Source organism: Engraulis encrasicolus, chromosome 4, assembly GCF_034702125.1.
Source record: "Engraulis encrasicolus isolate BLACKSEA-1 chromosome 4, IST_EnEncr_1.0, whole genome shotgun sequence".
Taxonomy (NCBI): domain Eukaryota; kingdom Metazoa; phylum Chordata; class Actinopteri; order Clupeiformes; family Engraulidae; genus Engraulis; species Engraulis encrasicolus.
Window position 1 is genome coordinate 48520458 of NC_085860.1, and position 22074 is coordinate 48542531.

Consider the following 22074-nt stretch of genomic DNA (forward strand, 5'->3'; position numbering starts at 1 on the left):
ATTTTGTGGTTTAACATTTTAACAAGGTAATTAAATGAAAATAAGCTGAAATCGTGAGAACCTAGTATTACTCTCTGGTCTTTAAGGGTTTTCTGAACTTGTTCATTGTAGCAGGAGTTGTTTTTGTTAGGATTTAAAAGCAAAAGTCTAGCGGGCAAGACTACAGCAATACTAATTTGGTTAATCTGGCCTCTACAGCTTTCATTAGGATTTACTGTAGTGTGTCCAAAAAAGCATTGGAATGGCCTTTCAATTCGGCATACTTAGTTAATCAGAGCTCAGTGCTCAGTTTACCTTTTGATAGTTGTGTTTAGTAAGTGTTTGAGTAAACCAGTACATATTAAACTAAATGAATGCTGTGTCCAAATGATATTTTAAGATTGATTTAACATGTCATTATATACTTCTATACTATATGATTCTGCTTATGCCACATTCAAATTCAGTGTTGCAACCGTTCCTGGTTTTACCCCATTGTCCCAGATTTTAACTCATTGAGTGCCAGCCATTTTCAAATTCAGACCGGGGGGTTGCCAGGCTTTTTTCAACATTTGAGTGTTTTTTCAAGAGCCATGAAAATTTGAATTCTCTGTCTATGTGAACAACAAACATACCAGATCAATGTGTTAGGCCCCACCCCCCATAAAAAACGCAATTGACTTGATACCAAGTCTTTGGCACTGTGCCATACATTCTGAAAAGACTCGTTTTCAAGTCCATGGCACTCAAAGAGCTACTGGTCTGTCCCTGGAAAAAGTAGTTCGTTGCAAAATAACACATGTCCATTTTGGGAGTTTTGTTTTATTGAGCATTCCATTGCATTGCAAAATGCATTTGATGTGAGTAGAAAAATAGTATTTTCAAAATATTTGAATGCCAATAATTCACACATAGATTCACACTCTTCAAATACTCTACCCCTGGACACTAAATGAAGGGTACAATTGCTTACAAGAAAAAGGGGTGTTGAGTTGGATTAGGTTGGGTCACTGTAATGCCCCAGTGTTTTGTCAGACTAAATTGGCAACCTTTTAGGGGTCTAGGGGTATGATTCTCCCCTCGGGTGTGAGAGGTCCCAGGTTCGACTACCGGACGAGCCCCTATATATCCCAACCACTGGCTTGTAAGCGGTTATGACATTAAGGGAGAGCACACCGATTTGTACAAAAAAAGAGGGTTTATTTACACATGTATAAGATATCAATAATGTTAATGTGTATCAATAAGTGTAAAAGGTGTAAGTGTGGTCTAATCCAGGCTGCCGGTGGCCCTGACCAAACAGCCGCCTCACAAATGAGCCCTATGGATGAGAGAGAGAGAAAGAGAGCGAGAGAACATGCTGGCTAGGGAGCCCTTTTATAGGCTGCCCAATCAGCAGCCCACAGATGCCCAATTCTTGTCAGTCACAGCTCCACCTGCAGGCCGGAGGAGAGAAATCCTACACCCCAAGCCACCAGCAGAGCCGAGCATGACATCAGTAACCTTACTCAAACCCTACTGGCAGAATATGTTTTGCCTGGCGAGTTGTACACTATATTACCAAAAGTATTCGCTGACCTGCATCATTGCTAACCAGTTGGCAGGCAACTTACTAGGTTTCCAATGGGAAATTGCGAAGTACGATGCTAACTTAGTTAGCAACAGTAATGTCGAGAAAGAGAGACTCACACATAAACTTATGTATCATCCCATTCCTAACCCATAGGGTTCAATATTATGTCGATCCACTTTTTGCAGCTACTGCAGCCTCAACTGAACTTGAAAGGCTGTCCACAGGATTGAGGGTGTGTTTATAGGATTTTTTGACCAATCTTCGAAAAGTGCATTGATGAGGTCACATACTGATGTTTGTCGAGAAGGCCTGGCTCTCAGTCTCCGCTCTAATTCATCCCAAAGATGTTCTATCGAGTTCAGGTCAGGACTCTGTGCAGGCCAGTCAAGTTCATTCATATCAGACTTTGCCTTTACGGACCTTGCTTTGTGCACTGGTGCACAGTCATGTTGGAAGAGGAAGGGGCCTGCTCCAAACTGTTACCAAAAGGTTGGGGGAATGGAATTCTCCAAAATGTTTTGGCTCTCTGAAGCATCCAACGTTCATTTCACTGGAACTAAGGGGCCAAGCCCAAATCCTGAAAACAACCCCACACCATAGGTCCTCCACCACCAAAATTCACACTTGACACAGTGGTCCGAAATGTACCATTCTCCTGCCAATCTTCAAACCCAGACTGATCCATCAGATTGCCTGATGGAAAAGTGATTAATCATTCCAGAGAATCCATCTAACGGCTCTAGAGTCCAGTGGCGGCATGCTTCACACCATTGCATTGGATGCTTTAAACTGCACTTGGTGATGTAAGCTTATGGCTTGGCAGCTTATCAGCTATGAAAGGTGAAAAAGTGGATCGCACTCGGGTTCTTCTTTTTTTCTTTTTTATTTTGTATTTACATAGCAGCAGAAGTGTACATAGTAGCATACATTTCTGCTGCTATGTAAATACAAAATAAAAAAGAAAAAAAGAAGAACCCGAGTGCGATCCACTTTTTCACCTTTCAAGTTATTCAACTGGAGACGCACCACACGGAAGAGCGCGGTGTATGAACTACAGCTTATCAGCTATGGAAAATCATTCCATAGCTCTCGTCATACTGTATTTGGGCTAATCTGAAGGTCACATGAAGTTCGGAGCTCTGTAGCAATTGACTGTGCAACAAGTCGATGATCTCTTGCACTATGGGCCTCCGCATCCGCTGACCCCTCTCCATCAGTTTACGTGTCCTGCCACTTATTGTCTGAGTTGCTGTTGTTCCCAAACTCTTCCATTTTCTGAAAATAAAGCTGACAGTTGACTGTGGAATATTTAGGAGCAAGGAAATTTCATGACTGGATTTGTTGCACAGGTGGCATTCTATGATAGTTCCATGCTGGAATTCACTGAGCTCCTTAGAGCGGCCCATTCTTTCACTTTTTTTTTATTTTTAAAACAGTCTGCGTGCCCAGGTGCTTGATTTTATACATGGGTTGTACATTTTTGTTTTCTCTCCCGACTGTGCGAAACTAGCTGCGCACAACTCAAAAAAATAAGCTCACGTGGTTGGCTGCCAGTGTCTTGCGGCAAACCCATGTGTACATCTGTGGCCAGGCCAAGTGACTAGGACGCCTGATGCAGATCATTTGGTTGGGTTAGCGAATACTTTTGGTACAAACTAATACAGTGTAGCTGGGCCATGAATGTGCCCTGGCTCTGTCCTCTAATAACAATGCCCTGTCTAGTTTGAGCTACCATAGTTGGCCATCAGACTGAGGTCACTATCTGGGAGATCCCAGATTTAAACAGCATTGTGATTGTGCAAGACTTCCAGTAGCCATAATCAGGAGCCAGTGTTTGTCTTAGCCCCTCAGAGTAACTCGTTCATAGTACAAGTCATTGTTCTGCTTCCGCTCGACTTGTTCCATTTCAACAATATTATGTCACATATTGTGCAAACGTGTGCCGTCCGTCCTTCCTCCGTGTGCTTCAGGGTACCAACCTTGTCAAAGCCCACATTACAATGAAGGGAAACCGATGTGCCAAAACAACAAAACTGAAAAAGACAAGCAAAGTGTTGCTGACACTCATTGTACCAGAGGTTTATTACATAACCATGTTATTCCAGTCATTCCCTTGTTTTTAAGATCTATAATTTAGAAAATTCTGTTTTTTTTCCTTCTTCTTTTTCAATGAGCAAAACAGCTGAAGTCACATATGAAGCAAGAGAGGTGCCCATTTATTATAATTATTATTTTAGCATCACTTTAATACCAAAATGGTGGCTTAGCCTTACAAAAGGTATATTCATAAACCTTCATTGTAAAATTCAAGACAAGGATAATATTGGTAAAAGAACATACTGAGCCTGAGCAAAATACACTTTCCATAGGAAGTTGTGATCACTTGCTTACAGAGGAGATAAAAGCTACATGGAAAAAAAACAAATAGTGTCTTCACTTTTACCCCTGACCAATGTATTCACACAATGGTCTGTAATATTAGATAACATACTATATACAACATTATATAATCCTCAAAACGATCATTAACATGATTTCAAATCAGAACCCTGAATGATAATTTAACACTAAAATCCCAACAGCCAAGATGCACTCACAGTTCGAACTTAGCTCTGACAATAAGAAAACACCAACCCTCTCTTTATGAAGCCCCAAGAAATGCTAAAAATAAACGTGCTAAAAATCTTACTGAATATCTCCTAAAACATTGATCATGGTTTGTGTGTTACACCCCGTTGTGTGTATAAAGTGGTGACATGATTACCTGCCACCCACTGGGAGTTGAGCCAGCTATTGCTGTGTGTGTGTGTGTGTGTGTGTGTGTGTGTGTGTGTGTCCGTGTGTTGTCTGCAGGGGTGCCAAACGCACACTGAGCCACACTGAAAACACGCACAATGACATGCAGCTAGTGTTGGCCAGGGAGGCAGGTTGCCATCTCTGATGTTGTGACTAGTTATGAACAGACCACATGTATGCACTACATCCATGATGGTTCGTCACCGCCCAGTTAGAAGGCTCCCACATGTGCAAATGAGTTTAACAAGATTGCTTTGCGTTATCAGGCTAATTACCGGTCCAAATTCAAACATAGTTGTTGGTTTTAAAACCTAAAGAGTGGCAGGCGGGTTTGCTGAAATAATTGTGACGTGAAAAATACAGAAACTGTAAAGACTTAGGTTGGCTCTACGGTAGATATTACAAACAAACTGTCTATGACGGACGGGTATTCAATTAAATGTTAACGAGGGCCAGTTTTTCAAATTCCTCCCAGCACAGGGGCCGAACTATACGTATGTATTGTGGTTGCCGACGACTGTCAATTTAAAAAATACGGAATACTTCATTGAGGTGGGGGTCTGGGGGTCCTCCCCCAGAAAGTTTTGTATATCCTAGATGTAGTTTCCTGCATTTTAACGTCTGTTTCAGCTCAATACGGAACCCATACTTTTATCTCTAAATTCCGAAAAACGATTCTGTATTTCAAGGGGCTTATGGGGGGCCAGAACCTTGCCATCCAAGAGCAGCATCTGGCCCCAGGGCCGCCATTTGAATAGCCCTGGTCAATGAACTGTTGTGTGTCCCAGCTCCTAAAGTCTGCTGCTGTGTCTAGAAATGAAGTCAATCCAGTTGCTAGTAACTAAGTCTGTACTTCTTGATGGGTGACTCCTGTTTGTCTACTGGATGGAGGAGGACCACTCCTCCAGGAGAATGTCTCTCAAAAACATTCTTTGTTGTTTGCAATGTCATTTCCCATTGGAAACCACTACTGTATGTTACTATGTGGACAAGCAACAGCGCTTTTGAGAAACGCAACCCTGACTCTGGGCGCTCTCCTCTCCAAAAGAAAGAAGGGGAGGAGGGAAGGATTTCACACTGGAAAATGCATGGGCAATGATCTTGGAGGGCAAAGTGGATATGGGTTGGTTGCGCATGTGCAGACCCTTTACTTTACAGCATTACGTCAGCAAGATGAGTTTCATGTGTGCGTATTTAAAGAATTTATGGCAAAAGATGAAGTAACTTCTCGTACTCCAAAATGGCGTCCGTACTACACATTTATGACATGAGAAAGCTTTCTCCCCCTCATATTCTTTTCTCCAAATGCAGAAACCCAGTACTGCCCATGATACAGAACGTATCCAACAGATAACGTTGAAGTTGGAGCCTCCAGGTGCTATGCCAGGTACCAATCTAATTTGAGGTTGTTATTCATGACTGACGAAGCAGCAAGGTTGTAAAGGAGAACTATTTTCCTCTCAAACTCATTGTCCAAACAAACATGCACACACTCTATGCTTGATGATAGCCATTCCATTACACAGCCAAAAAAAAATCACAATAATTAATCAAAAAAAGTCCATCCAGGAACGTGGAGGATACATTGCCTTTTCTACATATCCAAGATGAATGTCCCTAAATAATCAGGCAGTGGCGGTGACCACCTGGCTGTTGTAGTCGGTGGCCTCCATCTTGAGGATGTAGGGGATGATGCTGTCGATCTGAACGCTGCCGATCAGGCCGGCGAAGAACAGCTCCTCCGTGATAGCCGCACTCATCGACCGCAGGGCCGGGAGACGCAGCAGCAACTTGGACAGCCTGCGAGACACAGAGGGGGATATAAGGAAATAAAATGTGTCTGTATTCAGGGTTCCCACACCTTTTTCATGAACAAATTCAAGCACTTTTCAAACACCTTCAAGCACCAAATTTTCAGTTTTCCAGCACCTTTCAATAAGTCGTGGGAAGGGGTGTGGGGGTCCTTCCCCAGAAAATGTTGTGGTTTAAAGATGCAATTTCCTGCATTCTCATCAATTTTAGGGTGTCGAAAGACAAATCCCATCTGACCTCTCACTCCCTCAGATTTTTGATGTACCTGAACATTATTTGGCTTACTGAGTTTGACTTGACACACATTTCAAGCCTTTTCAAGCATTTTCACAACCTTGAAAACACTGAATTGAAATTCAAGCATTTTCAAGGAATTCAAGCACCAGTGGGAACCCTGTGTATAGCACTTTGCATAGACAAATCCAGAGGTGTATAAAGTAGAAGAAGTACTCTTGCTGATGAGGTTGCAGCCAAACTACTACAGTAGTGTACATAGTTTAGACATCAGCTATTCCACTGTACCTGATGACGTAGATACACTGTAAGAGTATTTCTAGTTCTACTTTATACACCTCTGCAAAAAAAAAAAAAAAAAACTGTTATAACGTACTTCACAGTGGCAGGACTGGGAGCCATAAGACCATAAAACTACACTATGAGGGAAGGAAGAGCAATCCTTGATAAAAATCCAAACTATAGAAACAGACACATGAATACACTAGAGGGATATAACATACAACAGCTCAATTGTATCACCACTCAATGCTGACATGTACTGTATATGAAAATGGAGTGTGCAAGACGGGGGATAGATAAGGTAAGACAAGCCTAACATGACTCTTCATTTCAGAGCCTGCTGCCCTCTGCTGTTGTGTCTTCAAATGATTTACTTTTTAAAAATATGTCTGACATATTTGTAAAACACAGTTCATATGAATAATGTCATGCTGTAGTTTGTTAGTTTTCATGAAATGTATAGCATACACCGCCAGCAAAGCAAGCGTGTAGTCGTGGCATGTGACTGAAAAATTGAACATAACCAAGCTTCATCTCTGAGGCATGGAGGGAGCAATATAGCAGCTCAATTGTACCGCAACAGAATGTGACAGCCTGGCTGAACCTCTATGTGTTGACAGACTGGGATCTGGATGTGTGGGCACAGCAGTCTGTGCAGGGTGGTATCATTTGGAACTGTTGAAATCTGGCTGAAAGAGCCATGGCATTTGGTAGGGTATCATTAAAATGTAAACAGCCTGTAGTCTGCACTGCACTCCGCAGTTAACTGTATGCAGCTGGCATTCTGTACACGGGTGGTTGACGTGACGCCTTGTTTTTTCGTAACATTGGTTAAAAACCTAAAAAACTATTATTTTTCCTCTCAAAAACAAATGTCAATAAAGAAGATGTGGTACATTATGTTTCATATTAGTCTTAGATGAGAAGAAACATTTTTGTTAAGATTTATGTAAAGGTTTATATGTCAAATATCCTGCGGTATGACTGTAACATTAATGAAATCTGGAATATAATATATATATAAATTAACCAACAACATTTCGAGTAGTGTATGAAGCATTTGGCATGATTGCATAAATATTAGCTTCATATTAAGATATGTGAAGGTGAAAAAAACTCAAGACAGTAATATTAACTACAAGTTCAATTTCGTAACACAAATTGCGTCCTGTGGAGTGACATGTATGTCGGTGTTTGTGAATGGGCAGCTACAAGGCCAACTATAAGGGTCTTAAAGACTGGCTCCTAACCAGTCAGTACCTCAGTTATTGGAGAGTGCTGTGGAAGTTTAAGGTGACTATTAACCTCTTAATATGTCTTCATATTGCAATGTTTCTGTCACGCAATGCTTAGGTTCATCTTATGGTGTCCTGTGGTGTGACTGCTCTTATAAAAGGAAAACAAGTTTTTTTTTATAAATGAAAACACATATTAACATGAAACACAATATCATTATCAAGTTAGCATGAGCTCAGATGTCAGTCATGTATACAAAAGGATTAAAATGGCATAATGCAGTGAATTTCCTGTGGTGTGACTTAATTTTCCTGCGGTGTGACATACCTATGCAATGTGTTGATGCAGGACACATTTTCCCAAAAATGGCAAAAATAAGGCGAAATTCCACGGACCACTAAGTGCTTAATATTTTTCTTTTTTTCCCCAATTTTTTCCATCATTTTTTTCAGGAATTGGAAAAACTTTTTTTTTGTTTTTGCGTTACGCCCTTAAACGTCAACCACCCACACATAGGCTTCTGTTAAACTGGTGTGCACCAGATAAGTGAGAGACATCATGCTACCACCCAGACATTTTGGAGACCAGCCATCTATGGAGCCCTGAATGCATGCAATTCGCACTTCACTCCCTCCAGCAAGCTCTAACATTCTAGCTTCATGATGCATTTTCATTGAAATCCTATATGCATACAGGTCCATAACCAGATGAAATGTTGCCAGGCAAAACATATCACTGTAATGCTTGAGTGTGTAAGCTTGCTTGCGAGTCTGTCCCACTCCTGAGACTGGTAGCTGTGCCGTACAGTACCTGTATGTGTCCTCAGGGTAGGTCCTCGTCACATAGTCCTGGAGCTCCATGATGGCTTTGTCCTGGAAGCGCTCAATCTGTTGGGTGTTGTCCACACCAGGGTGATCTGTCAAGTACAGATGTCAATATGGGCCAATATTATACTGTGTATTCTTAAGTATTATATTACATTATTCTGCTCTATATGCAGGTAATAAACCTATGATGTGATGATGATGACCTAATGATGTGACTTCGTTTTCTTGGCTGGACACATTCAAAAAGACCCAAGGCAGCATGAGTGAGGCCTTTCCAAATTGTATCACCTTTGAAGTTTTCACACTTCAAAAAGATTGTCATTCTTGAGAGTAGAGCATGTCTTTTGGCTTTTATTCTTTTCTATATTCTTTTTGTTAATCGACAGATTAAAGCCATGGCATGCTATGGTACCTGGACGGCACAGTATGCATCTACTCCCATGGGATGCTGTATGTCACAACCCACAAGGTAATGATCTGTTTCTGACCATTTCTGTATTTAGCTCTCACACTCAGAAGCTGTTAATACAGCTCCGCCAGTTAGTATTGGCACCCGTTAATTTTATTTACAAAATGTGCAATATATCCAAAGGTAAATGGAAATATAAACAACTTTTACCAACAGGATCTTTTAATTGAAGGTCCAAAGATATTTAGAATAGCAAAGTATTTTTTTTCCAAATGCATTTTGTAATTTCAAGCAAAAACATGAAAAAGGGCATGTCCATGAATATTGGCACCCCTCCTTAACAGATTGGTTTCACACCATTAGACAGCAAAAGCAGTCTCCAAAGGTTTTGGTATTCCACCAGCTTCTTGCACTTCTCTGGTGGCATTTTGATGTGTGCATTTGGATGTGTGCTTTGGGTTTTTGTCTTGCTGGAGTTAACATGATCTTCACCTCAAACCAAGTGTTCTTGCACATGGTTACACATTTTCCTGTAAATGATGATACCTGTGATGCCTGTCATGATACCTGTGATATGGTCAAAGCCTGGAAATACCTAATGCAGCAATGGGGTGACATAATATTATGGATCTGACACCATGCTTGATTTTTGGTAGGGTGCTTTTCCTGAAAGACTTTCTTGCAGAATATGGGTGGTTGATGTGACGCCTTGTTTTTTCGTAACATTGGTTAAAAACCTACAAAACTGTTATTTTTCCTTTAAAAAACTAATTTCAATTAAAGAAGATGTGGTATATTATGTTTCATATTAGTCTTAGATGAGAAGAAACATTTTTGTTAAGATTTATGTAAAGGTTTATATGTCAAATATCCTGCGGTGTGACTGTAACATTAATGAAACCCGGAATATAACATATATATAAATTAACCAACAACATCTTGAATAATGTATGAAGCATTTGGCATGATTGCATAAATATTAACTTTATATTAAGATATGTGAATGTGAAAAAAACTCAAGATAGTAATATTAACTACAAGTTCAATTTCGTAACACAAATTGCGTCCTGTGGGGTGACATGTATGTCAATGTTTGCAAATGGGCAGCTGCAAGGCCAACTACAACGGTCTTAAAGACTGGTTCCTAACCAGTCTGTACCTCAGTTATTGGAGAGTGCTGTGGAAGTTTAAGGTGACTATTAACCTCTTAATATGTCTTCATATTGCAATGTTTCTGTCACGCAATGCTTAGGTTCATTTTATGGTGTCCTGTGGTGTGACTGGTCTTATAGAAGGAAAAAAAGTTTTTTTATATAAATGAAAACACATATTAAGATTAAACACAATATCATTATCAAGTTAGCATGAGCTCAGATGTCAGTCATGTATACAAAAGGATTAAAATGGCCATAATGCAGTGAATTTCCTGTAGTTTGACATTTTCCAGCGGCGTGACATGCCTATGCAATGTGTTGATGCAGGACACATTTTCCCAAAAATGGCAAAAATAAGGCGAAATTCCACGGACCACTAAGTGCTTTATTTTTTTCTACTTTTTTCCAATTTTTTCCATCATTTTTTTGGAAAAACTTTTTTTTCTCCCGTTACGCCCTTAAACGTCAACCACCCATATGCAAACATGCTGTTTGTGTGTATCACTGAAAAGCTGTACTATTGCTTCATCTGACCTTAAAATATTCTTAAAAGGGCTGTGCTTTCCCTGTATTCTCTTATACAGACTTCAGGTGTTCCCTTTTATGACTTTCATGAAGCAATGTGGTCTGCCTTTGCCTCCAACCAAAAACCAATACTTTGTGTAGTGTTTAACTTGTGGTGCTTATTGAAAAAAACTACCCAAAACAGTTCAAAGTTGATCTTCAGGTCTGTAGATGTTAGACCCTGTGTTAATATTTGACTTCTACAGACTTCTATCATAATTTCTTCCCTTAACGCCACATCCAAGGATGTTCTTTACAGCTCCCTGTTTGGCAGATTTCTGAATAACACAACACAGTGTTGGAAATTGTATACTAGGGTGTTTTGAAATGACCTTTTTATCATTTGGAGGTCTTGTTTCTGCAAATAATAGTATTTCTGGTGTCGCCAGGCAGCCCCTCTGTCTTCACATTTGTCAAAGACGCACGAGATGTAACAGGTGGCTATTTAGAACACAAATATAAAAATCACTTGCCTAATTCATGTTCTATGGTCAAAAGCAATTTGTCAAAGGTGATTGTAAAGAACCCAGTAGCCATGGTTCTATAATCAATGATTCCCATTTGTTATCTATCATATTTGAGTCAAATTAGGTTTCTGCAATGATATCCAGTAAAGGGTGCCAATACCAGTGATTCCAGGAGCTTTAACTTCTTCATTTTCCCTCTTGTAGTTTAGTATTCATTGCTGTTGATCATTTTTACATTTAGCATCAACCACAAGCTATCTAAAGAAAAATCATGGTTGACCTTATTATTTGTTGTCTGGAGATATGTCCTATAATGTGCTTAAACTTCAAGGGTGCCAATACTAACTGGAGGCACTGTATGCTGTTAATAAGGACATTTTTGAAAATGTATTGGTTTTGGCCTTACACCTTAACAGATAAAAAAAAGTCCACATACATGTAACCAGCACCTCAAAGATAACATTGCATTCCCAAGAGAAGAGAAGGGGTCTATACTACAAAGCTGGTTCAGGAGTAAGCCAGGTTAAGTTAAGAGGTAAAACTCCAAGCTCTTCTATTAGATGATTTACCTCTTAACTTGACCTGGTTTACTTCTGAACCAGCTATGTAGTATAGGTCCCATGTCTGTTTGTTATTCTTTTCGATAGCCCATATAGACAGACTAACGCTATGATGCCTGTGCAGCCTAAGTGCATTTCCACAGGATGCTGCATCACGCAATCCACAAGCTACGGGTCTACTCCGGACAATCTCCTACATCCACCCTACACCACACATCAGTGTGCAATACTCTGCCGTTTGGCGACTCACCAGGGCTGAAGAGGACGGCTGATTTGAGGTAGGCGTACTCATAGTCGTCAGGGGCGAGGCTGGCCATGCTGTTGCAGAACTCCTGCATCCTCCAGATGTGATCCGTCACCTGCTGGAGCCGCTCAGTTGTCAACCTCTCTAATGGGAGGGAGGGGCGACAAGACATACTGTAAACACAAAATACTTCGCTCGTCAATGAAATCCTGCAAAAGAGTTTGGTCATAAACACACCTATATTAGTTTGATCCATTCAGCTGTCACCCACTCAAAATGTAAGGGGGAGGACAAGACATAATCAAGACAATAGAGCTGCATGTACACCAGAAACGACCGACACTACCCGAGAAGTCAAGGTCGATGAAAAAGTTTCGCCATGAATTTGCTTTATTCACTCTGGACATGACATTGACATGTTTGATTTGGCTAATCACATACAGTAACGGCTCTGGCTTGTCAGCTTGGGACATTCGGAGATTCCAATTGGTTTTCGCTGAACCGCATCACAAATTTGTATGTCAACTCGTGCTCCACAACGCCCTGTGACAGGTTAGGTTTAGGCATGGTTTTGGTCAGGGCACAATTTCACCACAATTTTGCCATTTCCCTTGCTTGTTTCACTGTTTTTGCCAGACGTAAAACATTTCTTTACTGACAGGTTAGGGTAAGGCATGGTTTTGGTCAGGGCATATCAGAGCATTTTCACGTTTGCAACAGAAAATTCACTGTGGCAACAGAAAACTGTGCGAACCTGGTCACGTAACAAAAGTGCTTTCCCGCAGTGTTGAGGACCAAACCAGACTTAAAGGGACACTGTGTGAGATTTTTTGTTGTTTATTTCCAGAATTCATGCTGCCCATTCACTAATGTTACCTTTTTCATGAATACTTACCACCACCATCAAATTCTAAGTATTCATTATGACTGGAAAAATTGCACTTTTCATACATGAAAAGGGGGATCTTCTCCATGGTCAGCCATTTTGAATTTCCAAAAATAGCCATTTTTAGCTGCAAAAATGACTCTACTTGGACCATACTAGAAAATATTTGTTTATTACTTAGTAAACTTTCATGTAAAGATCAAATTTGGCAATAGGCAGCCCAGTTTCAATGAGCAGCATAGTTGCAGTAACTTTTTTGACCATTTCCTGCACAGTGTCCCTTTAACTTGCAAAGGCGTCGCACCTAAACGTGGAATGCACTGGCGGCGTGAAATAAATACGCCTTTGCATGATGTCAGTCTGGAGTTAGGAGTTTTATGTTAATGCTGTATGTTGTGTGGAACATACAGAATTGACAAATGCAGAGAGAAGCAATAGATTTGGCACCTTCTTCAAGGCTGGTCTGCAGATGGCTGGTGATGGCGGTGAGCATGGTGGGCACGTTCATCACGGCGGCACACTGGGCCAGGCCCAGAGCAAACAGCTCGTTCCAGCACGCCTTCATCAGGCTGATCTCATTCTCATGTCCTCTGCAGCACACCAGGAGAGAAGAGATAAAAACAACAGATTATTAAATGTTTCATTCATTACTCCTTTGAACTACCGACTGGGTAGTTTGGCATATGTAGAATCTTTCACAGAGGGAAGGGTCCTGGTGTGCTTTCTGACTGTACAGCACCCATACCATATACCCGGGCCGGGCACCCACTCAAATCTGATCTGGCAGTAATTCCCGATCCCATAATCTCTTTCATGTATTGTCTGTTACTCTATGGTGTTATTACATAGGTTACTTACTTACGCCTACTGCTCAACTTTGGGCATAGGCCACAAATAAGTGCTCTCCAGTCATCGCGGTCCTGGGCCATCTGATTACATTATGCACATAAATAACTTTAAGAGCAGCGGAGGCAGGCCTCACTCACCCCAAGAACTGGAAGGCAGGTATGGAGCGTGCCCAGTGCACAGAGAGGAAGAGGAGGCGTGAGGCGGACTCACAGATGTAATTGACATTCAGGTACTCTGGCGTGGGCGAGGGCATCGTCAGCTGCACACAAATACACACAGATCACATCAGACTCTATTCAAAAATGGCATTACAAAGGCCTGCTCTTAAGATTGACCACAGACCAATTGTTACAACATAACATTAAGATAATCATGTGTGTGTTTAAGGGGCACAAGGTAGGATGACGTCGTTTGCATGGTGCCCATGGCATGCCTGTCTCAAAATCTGCACCATAATGAAAAAAAATGCTGTTCAAATAAACTCACTGTGAGAATGTTTTTCATCATGGAATGCCAGCAGGTGATACAGATCAGAATACGGTATGTAAAGCTATTTTTTGTATGAAAAGGGTTTCCCACGACACTCCTTCGGACCACGATTCTGACAGCGGACCGTGGAAGTGGCCATCATTCACTTACTAATGAATCACATAACCATCGGCCGACTCGGGACAGTGATTAATTAAACTTTTAATCCTACCTGGAGCCCCTTTAACAATAATCTTTGTGTGTGCCATAATAATACATTTATTTAGACCATACAGATACTGAAATGTTTCAGAAATGTTTGTAAAGTTGTAATATAGTGCATCAGTGCTTCAAAAACCAATTGAAGAGATATGTGACACCATCACTGTCCAAATTAAAAATAAATAATTTTGACCAAAGCAAATCGTTAGTGAAGCTAAAAATTCTACCCCTAACTATCCTGACCAGGCTGTCATCATGCTTTGGAGTATGTATCGCTCGCTAGTGCATTCATCGTGTTGGTGCGACGCATTTTGAAGTTAAGGCGTGCTCCTCAACGCAACGGCAAAGCGCTTTCATGCACTTTTGACACGTGACGAGGTTTACGCAGTTTTCCCGCTGTGTCTTCGATTTTGCCACAGCGCATTTCTGTTACTAAACGCAAATATGCTTTGCTGTGCCCATAACCAAAACCATCCCTAAACCTAACCTGCCAGTAAAGCAATGTTTCAGCTGCTTTACTTTTGCCAAGAACAGCGAGATTAGGCGAATTTCTAGCTAAATTGAGCCTAAAACAAAACCATCCCTAAACCTAACCTGTCACAGGGCGTTGTGGAGCACGACTTAACTTGGAAATGCGTATTGGACACATGCGATAGTGGGTTCAAATCAGCGTGTCATCTGTACGCAATGCATGATGACATGTCCTGACAGGGCTCACCGTAAAGTGCACCAGTTTGTCTGAGAGCAGAGGGCCCTCCAGCTCTATGATGCTGTCACACTGCTCTGCCGACTCCAGCTGCATGCAGGCCTCCTGTGACTCCTCGAGGCCTGAGGGGTTCATAACCCTCGCTAGGGAGTCCAGGGCCCTAGAACACACACACACACACACACACACACACACACACACACACACACACACACACACACACACACACACACACACACACACACACACACACACACACACAAGGTAACTTACACCTGTATGGATACATGTCAATTGAACTGCACCGAGCAGTTATTACAGGTTGTTTGTGTTCAGCATTAAGTGCAGTATGGTATTGGTCCCTTCCAGCTCTGGCTAGAGAGTCAAGCAACCTGGAACACAGCCACCCAGTGTGAATTACATTTCTTACAATGGGTGGTATACTACCTTTCACACAAAGGTACTGTTGTGTATACTTAGCATTCGATACAAAACCATGTTAGTACTCCATCCCACCCCAACAAAATGTTGGTCTCTTTAGGGGGTATTGGGAATCCTAAACTGAGGATGAGGGGGGTGATAAGGAAGTGGAAAAAAACAACATTAGACTGCTATAGCCAACATTTTGGGTAAAAACAGGATAAAACAAAAAAAAAAGAACACATGTCCCTCACCTTGTAACATCACTTGCACTCTGTGCATCTGTGGTGATGCTGTCCTCGTGGCTCTGTGTCTCAATGACCAGAGTCTCTGCGTCCTGGCAGCCATCGCTTAGCTCCCGCACCTTACTCAGCTGGTCCAGAGACGTCACCACGTTGGCCAGAGTGCTTAAGTCATCCTGGGAGTGCTCATTCTGGAGAGATGGAAAGAGTCCAAAGTGAAGCAAAGAGCCTTAGATAAAGGGCTGACAGACATACATTGTTTACTGAATTGTTTACTGAAATATTGTTAATAGTTGATTTGCCAAAAAAAAGGTTTAGCTTGTAGCTCTGTTCATTTAGGTGACCTTAAATTTCAGCAATTTACAGATCATCTTTGCAACGTTACAAGTTCAATGCTCTCCAGCTGAGCATTTCGCAATACCAGACAGACAGTTAGTAACAACAGTTTCTTCTGGACATTTTGACAATTCCAAACTCACCATTTCAGAAGACACTGCTATCAGGTCTGGGTTCTCCACTTTGGGGAAAGGTTGCTGAAGATTCAGCAGTACGTTGGACTCCAGCAGACCTGAGGATCTATTATTCAGAAGCCAAATAAAACACAAAACCGATAACCATTCTTACAAAAACATATTTAAAAAGAAAACTTGGTCAAAAGCTAGAAACATTGGAATGGGGTTGGCCGAACAGTTTCGCTCTCCAGAGACAAATAGCTTCTGATTCCCAATAAGAACCGAAGTGCCTCTCTTTTTTTGGTCCATTTTTGACTTGGTCATTAATGTTGATTACTTTGTATACAGCTAAACACTCAATAAAGGTACATTGATGAAAAAGAATTAGAACAAAAGAAGTCTCAGTTGAAGAGACAACACATATTTCAAGATCCAAGAAGACAACTCTTTTGACTATGACGATCATTAATGAGAATCTTCACACAGACATAAAAGCTAAGACAGTAAAGCTCTTTTGTGTGCCTGTCTTCATACTTTACAGCGTCTTTTGTGGTGACGAAGGTGGGTGTGGCGGTGAGGGGGCTGCAGAGGTTCTTGCGGATGTAAATTTTCTGGGTGGATGCTGCGCAGCTGTTCGACTTCTCTCTGCAGACCTCCACCGGCTTCCTCTCGCACTGCACAGCTGAGTGGGTTCAAATGCACACATGGGAGGGAGGGAGTGAAGCCAGGCCAGCCAAGCACAGTGGCACTGGGGCACAGACAACTTGGCAGACAAAACATCTGAGGGAAATTCTGATCCTCTCAAATTTGGTTTTTCTTTGGTTTATGTAGCGTTAATAACTGGTTATAATGGTACTTTCTGCAACAATAACAGAGAAAGCCAGATCTACACTGAAGTAAATCTATTATTACACCTTAATTCTTAATTGAACTTTTAAAATAGGTCTTTTTACAACCACTATATTGTTATTACACAAACATTTCAATTCAATGTGGTAAATCGTAAAAATATTGTGAACCACGGAATAGGGTGAAAGGTAAGGGGAGGAACCATAGAACTACTACCTCAAGTGTAACGTACCAGATCTGTGTTAAGCAGCTATGGACTATCAGCAAGCCTGGCTATGTTCATTTCTGAGTAATGAGAGCCAAATGGTTTCATTAACCATGCAAAACACCATGATGGTGTCCTTCTACTTGCAGATCTAACATTCACCATAGGACACTCTTGCACAACTCAATTCGAATGGGTGCATTGGATGTGACCAATGGTTCAAATTAGTACACAAATAGCCTGTACACCGCTCACGACATTTGCATTTTTATTGCTCACAATGTTTTGGAAGGTCTGAATGACCAAAACGTTGTGAGCAATAATAAAACAACAGCAATGGACAGTGCAGGATATCTGTCTACTAGATGTACCATTTAAACCTTGGAAAAGTGCTCAGGTGTGGCCAGGGCTTTGCATAAGCCCCTGAGGTGGGGCTGGTGGGACTGGGGCATGTGACTAAGCTCAGTGGCAAACTGCAGTGTTTGACAAGTAATCTCCTTCAAGCTAGCCATGAAAATGTCATCACTATTTTTATACAGTTTTATACAGTGTTACACACTGAGGGCCCTTCAGGGTGAAACGCATCTGACTTGACTTGAAAGCTTTAATGTCCTTTAAAAGGCAATTTGATTTACAGCACAGCAGAATGAATGGCATAAAAACATATAGGCCTACAATAAAACACATACAGTACAACAAATACACTCAATAAATAGCTAAACATATAGTTACTATGTAAATAAATACGTAATAAATACAGACCACTGGTCAAATGCATCCATTAACCCAATATGAAAGTCCATAATGTCATGAATGTATCTCCCACATCTTGTTCAATTCGTTAATTGCCATGGGGATGAAGGAGTTCTTTGCTCTATTCGTTCTAATATTGGGGTATCTACACCTGCGTCCTGAAGGGAGTGTTTGGAACTTAACTGAGAGGGGGTGGGTAGTGTCAGTACAAACTTTATCCGCTTTCTTTGTTAATCTATCTAAATAAAGTTTATGAAGCTCATTTTGCTGACGCCCCATTATTTTCCCTCATGTTTTCACAATTTTACCCAGTTTACTGTTTACAGTTTACATGTAACCTGGACATGAAGAAGAAAATAAGCAAAAGAGAATAAGCAAGAGGGTGCATCCTTTTGTAACAACTGTACAATAAAACGTCTTCTTTTGGCACTGCCTGATCAGGTCTGATTTGTTGTCAAGGGTGATGTCACATGTTCCAAAATGGACTTTCATGAATAAATGAAATAACAGTGTCGTTGATCTTTCAACTGATCTGGGACTTCAAAGAGAGTTTGAATTCTAATTATGTTAGCTAGCTAATGTTAGTTAGTTATGTTAGTTGTCGGTTGTAATGTATGTGAGAGGGTTTCCTCAGTCCCTTACATTCTTGCTTCATGCCCTCAGCTATGCAGCGCTGCAGCCGGCAGGACTGGCAGCGGTTGCGGTGGTGCTTGTTGATGACACAGTCTCCAGACCCCCGGCACGAGTACATCAGGTTCTTCCTGATGCTCCGCTTGAAGAAGCCTTTGCAGCCCTCACAACTCACTGCACCATAGTGCCGCCCTGTCGACAAGAAGAAAAAGAAGAAGATGGAGGAGGAGAAGGAGAGGGAGAAGGAGAAGAGGACAAGAACAACACAGTCAGCAAATGTCAAGCACAACTGTGTTTTGAAATGAAAACATGTCATGGAACATTGTGAAACAATATGGTGTCCCAAAGAAATTTTCACCTGAGGCTTTGTCACCACACACCACACAGTATTCCACCACAGGAACGACCTCTGATCCATCTTCGGTCACAAACTGAGGAGAGGAGAAAGAATATTTGAACTCATTTAACTCATTTATTTGAACTGTCATTTAAAGAACAAAAAATCTAGGCCAAGTTCAAGTTTGAGTGTGCAAAGCATAAGTGTGATTTATATACGATACAGTAAAGGTTCTTAAACTTGGGTGCAGACACCCCCTGGGGGTGCGCCAGAGATTGCAAGGCATCTGTGGATTTTTGTTTGTGCTGAGGTTGTGACCAAAATTATGCTTGTGAACATTATAATTAGGCCAAATCAACACCAAATGAAAGCCACATTTGTTACCCATTTAAAGTCATTAAGGTATTGATTAATGTCTCGTTTGTTTTTTAACGCAAGGCACAAATGGCACAAGTCACAGGGAGAGAGTGGGCAGAGGGAACAAGTGGACACAGGGTGAAAGATGGGTGCAAAAGGAAGCAAGAGGACACCTGTATCTGCTGTCCTGCCAAGTCAGAGGCCAGAAGAAGCTGGTTGCCATCCGGGGTGGTGAGGACCACTTTGCTCTGTGGGGACTCCTGCTTGGTAAGAATCACTTTGCCCGAAGTGGCATAGTCCGCAGCATTGGTCAAGATGTACTGCTGTTTCCCTGCAGACAGCTGCTCCAGCGCAGTGACAATCTGTATCTTTTGGCCTGTCTGCGGATCAGTCACAATCTAAAACATTTCCAAAGGGGAAAAGTAATTGAAAACACAGCATGGCTGGATTTTTAAAAATATATATTTTTACTATAAACTATAGGCCTAGCCACAACAATTTGGTAGGCTGTGTTCAATTCTAATTAAAAAACAAAAACAAGTCAGTTCTGATTTTTTGTTTAAACATGCCGGCCTAGAGAACAGTGCTATGTTGTTATTCATAATTTATGTAACCTGAATGCGATGTCCTAGTCCGCCTGACAACAGTTGAAGTTGCTGAGTCTCTTCATCCATCCTGAGACCCACATCAGAACTGTCACTTCTCCAGCCAATGATGAAAATGAAATTGCTACTGTAGGCCTACCACAAAGACATACGAGACACAGAATAACACTGTTTATTGTCGTTATGTTATCAGTCAAACAACAAACATTCCGAACCAGCTAATAAATAAAACAGTTAGACTAGACACACTCCGGCGCAAAACAATGAAGTCAGGGAAGAGGGATACAAGTTAACTACTGTATTAGCAGTATTAGCATGGTCATCGTTGAAGGTGTACAGCACGTTTTGTAGCATGAACGCATGCCATGCCGTCTGGTCAAAATAGGCCAACAGATGACACACGTGAAATTGTACTCGAAAACGCCAAAATTGTAAGCGAAAACGCCCAACCCCTGCCACAAAGCCCCATGATGATAGCCTTATTGGTGACAAAAAATTACAAAACTTGGACGTTTTAGTGAAGTTTCTTTGTTAGCTAACTAGCTAGCAAGCTAACCAACATCATCGACAACGTTTGGTTAAAACTTGGTGGTCAAATAATGCATTTTATTGTGATTGATGGACATCCTACATGTCAACATAGAACCACGCCTGCCAGCCCAGGTTTGGGTTAACAGCTGATGGTCGGAGTTCGTAACAACGGAAGATAAATAGATTTTTCTTTTCCTGTAGGTGAAAGGTCAACATTGAAGGGTTAAAGAACGCTGGCTGAGGTCGCCTCGGGTCGAGCAAACACGCGATGGGATGCATCAAGAAAGCTGCACATGGCTTACATGAGACATTTTTCTATTTAAGAGTCGATATTGTGATGGATAACGTACCGTTGCTTATTATATCGTCGAGGAGACCCAGGGCCAGCCGCTCCCAACGGTTCTTCTGTTGGCACAGGAAGGATACAAATGTTAGCTATCTAGTGCCTATAGCCACTTTTGCTAATAGTAAACAAACACGTTAGCTTGGTATCCTTCCCATAGCTAGCTATGTTTGAAACACATTTCTCTCCTTAGTTCTGCACGGAATGATTCTAGTGTCATAGCGATACACTGCTGATAAAATCACATATTTCGTTGAACTGTGTGATTGTGTATCATGCAGCCCAGTTATGTTTAAAAAGCAAACGATGGGCAAAACAAAACGTACGCTAACAAGCTAGAGGTAATTTCGTTAACCCTTAGGTGAGGTGACTGAAAAATATTCTATTTCTAATACTTATAGTTATTACCGCACAAAAACGTGCAATGAAATGCTCCTGATTTTTTTTTAAATATATAGGCTTAGGCTACGCTGTGTTCTATAGGCCTAATACCACTGTGATCAGCAAAATGACAGCTGGAAAATTATAATTTTAGGGTGTAGTTTTTATTCAGCAATGAAATATCTTGACAAACTTCAGCAAGTGTTTGTCCTAAAATATGGAAAAATAAATAAACTGAAAACTGACAAAGCCCCGTTTTTGATATGGCAGTTGGCAGTTGACCATTTAGATGTAGGCCTAGAGTAGGCCTACAAATAGAGATGAATACAAACTTTTTGACTGAATGATGATGGTGTAAAAGTGGTGCTGCCAGCTCAATTACTGTGTCATAAGCCATTATCGGATGTCTGATGGCCAGCCCTTTTCATAATATAAACACTGAAATCATATGTACTCTCGTTTGCACTGTCTGCCAACACCCACAATTTAATTCCCCTCTTTACTGGTTTGTTTGGCATGAACTGACGAATTCCACACCAATGCTTTGACTTTACCATGCGCTCATCTACAGCAGCCTGCTAAAATGGCTGGTAAAGACCCATGCATTGGCCTTTGATAAGGGCCATGAAGGTGGTGATTATGGCAAGCCTCTCAGTGTCGCTTTCAGCATTCGGGTCGACAATGTGGAGCATAACTTTTAA

At 41.3% G+C, this 22074-nt stretch overlaps 1 protein-coding gene across 2 annotated transcripts; it reads right to left on the reverse strand.

Moving 5' to 3' along the window:
• Positions 1-3604: 3604 nt before the first annotated feature.
• nr2c1 (nuclear receptor subfamily 2, group C, member 1) lies at positions 3605-21540 on the reverse strand. 2 transcript variants are annotated; one of them, XM_063197613.1, is made up of 14 exons: positions 21000-21540; positions 20128-20253; positions 19687-19911; positions 19178-19250; positions 18832-19011; positions 16917-17064; positions 16410-16506; positions 15943-16121; positions 15281-15428; positions 14010-14131; positions 13471-13613; positions 12144-12281; positions 8723-8828; positions 3605-6148 (listed from the first exon to the last, which is right to left on the reverse strand). In XM_063197613.1, exons 2-14 carry the CDS (start codon positions 20185-20187, stop codon positions 5974-5976), a joined length of 1794 nt encoding a protein of 597 aa, XP_063053683.1. In that variant the 5' UTR covers positions 20188-20253; positions 21000-21540; the 3' UTR covers positions 3605-5973. The 2 variants fall into 2 exon arrangements, with proteins under 2 accessions (XP_063053683.1, XP_063053684.1); XM_063197614.1 differs by lacking the exon at positions 21000-21540 and adding an exon at positions 20750-20807.
• Positions 21541-22074: the final 534 nt, after the last annotated feature.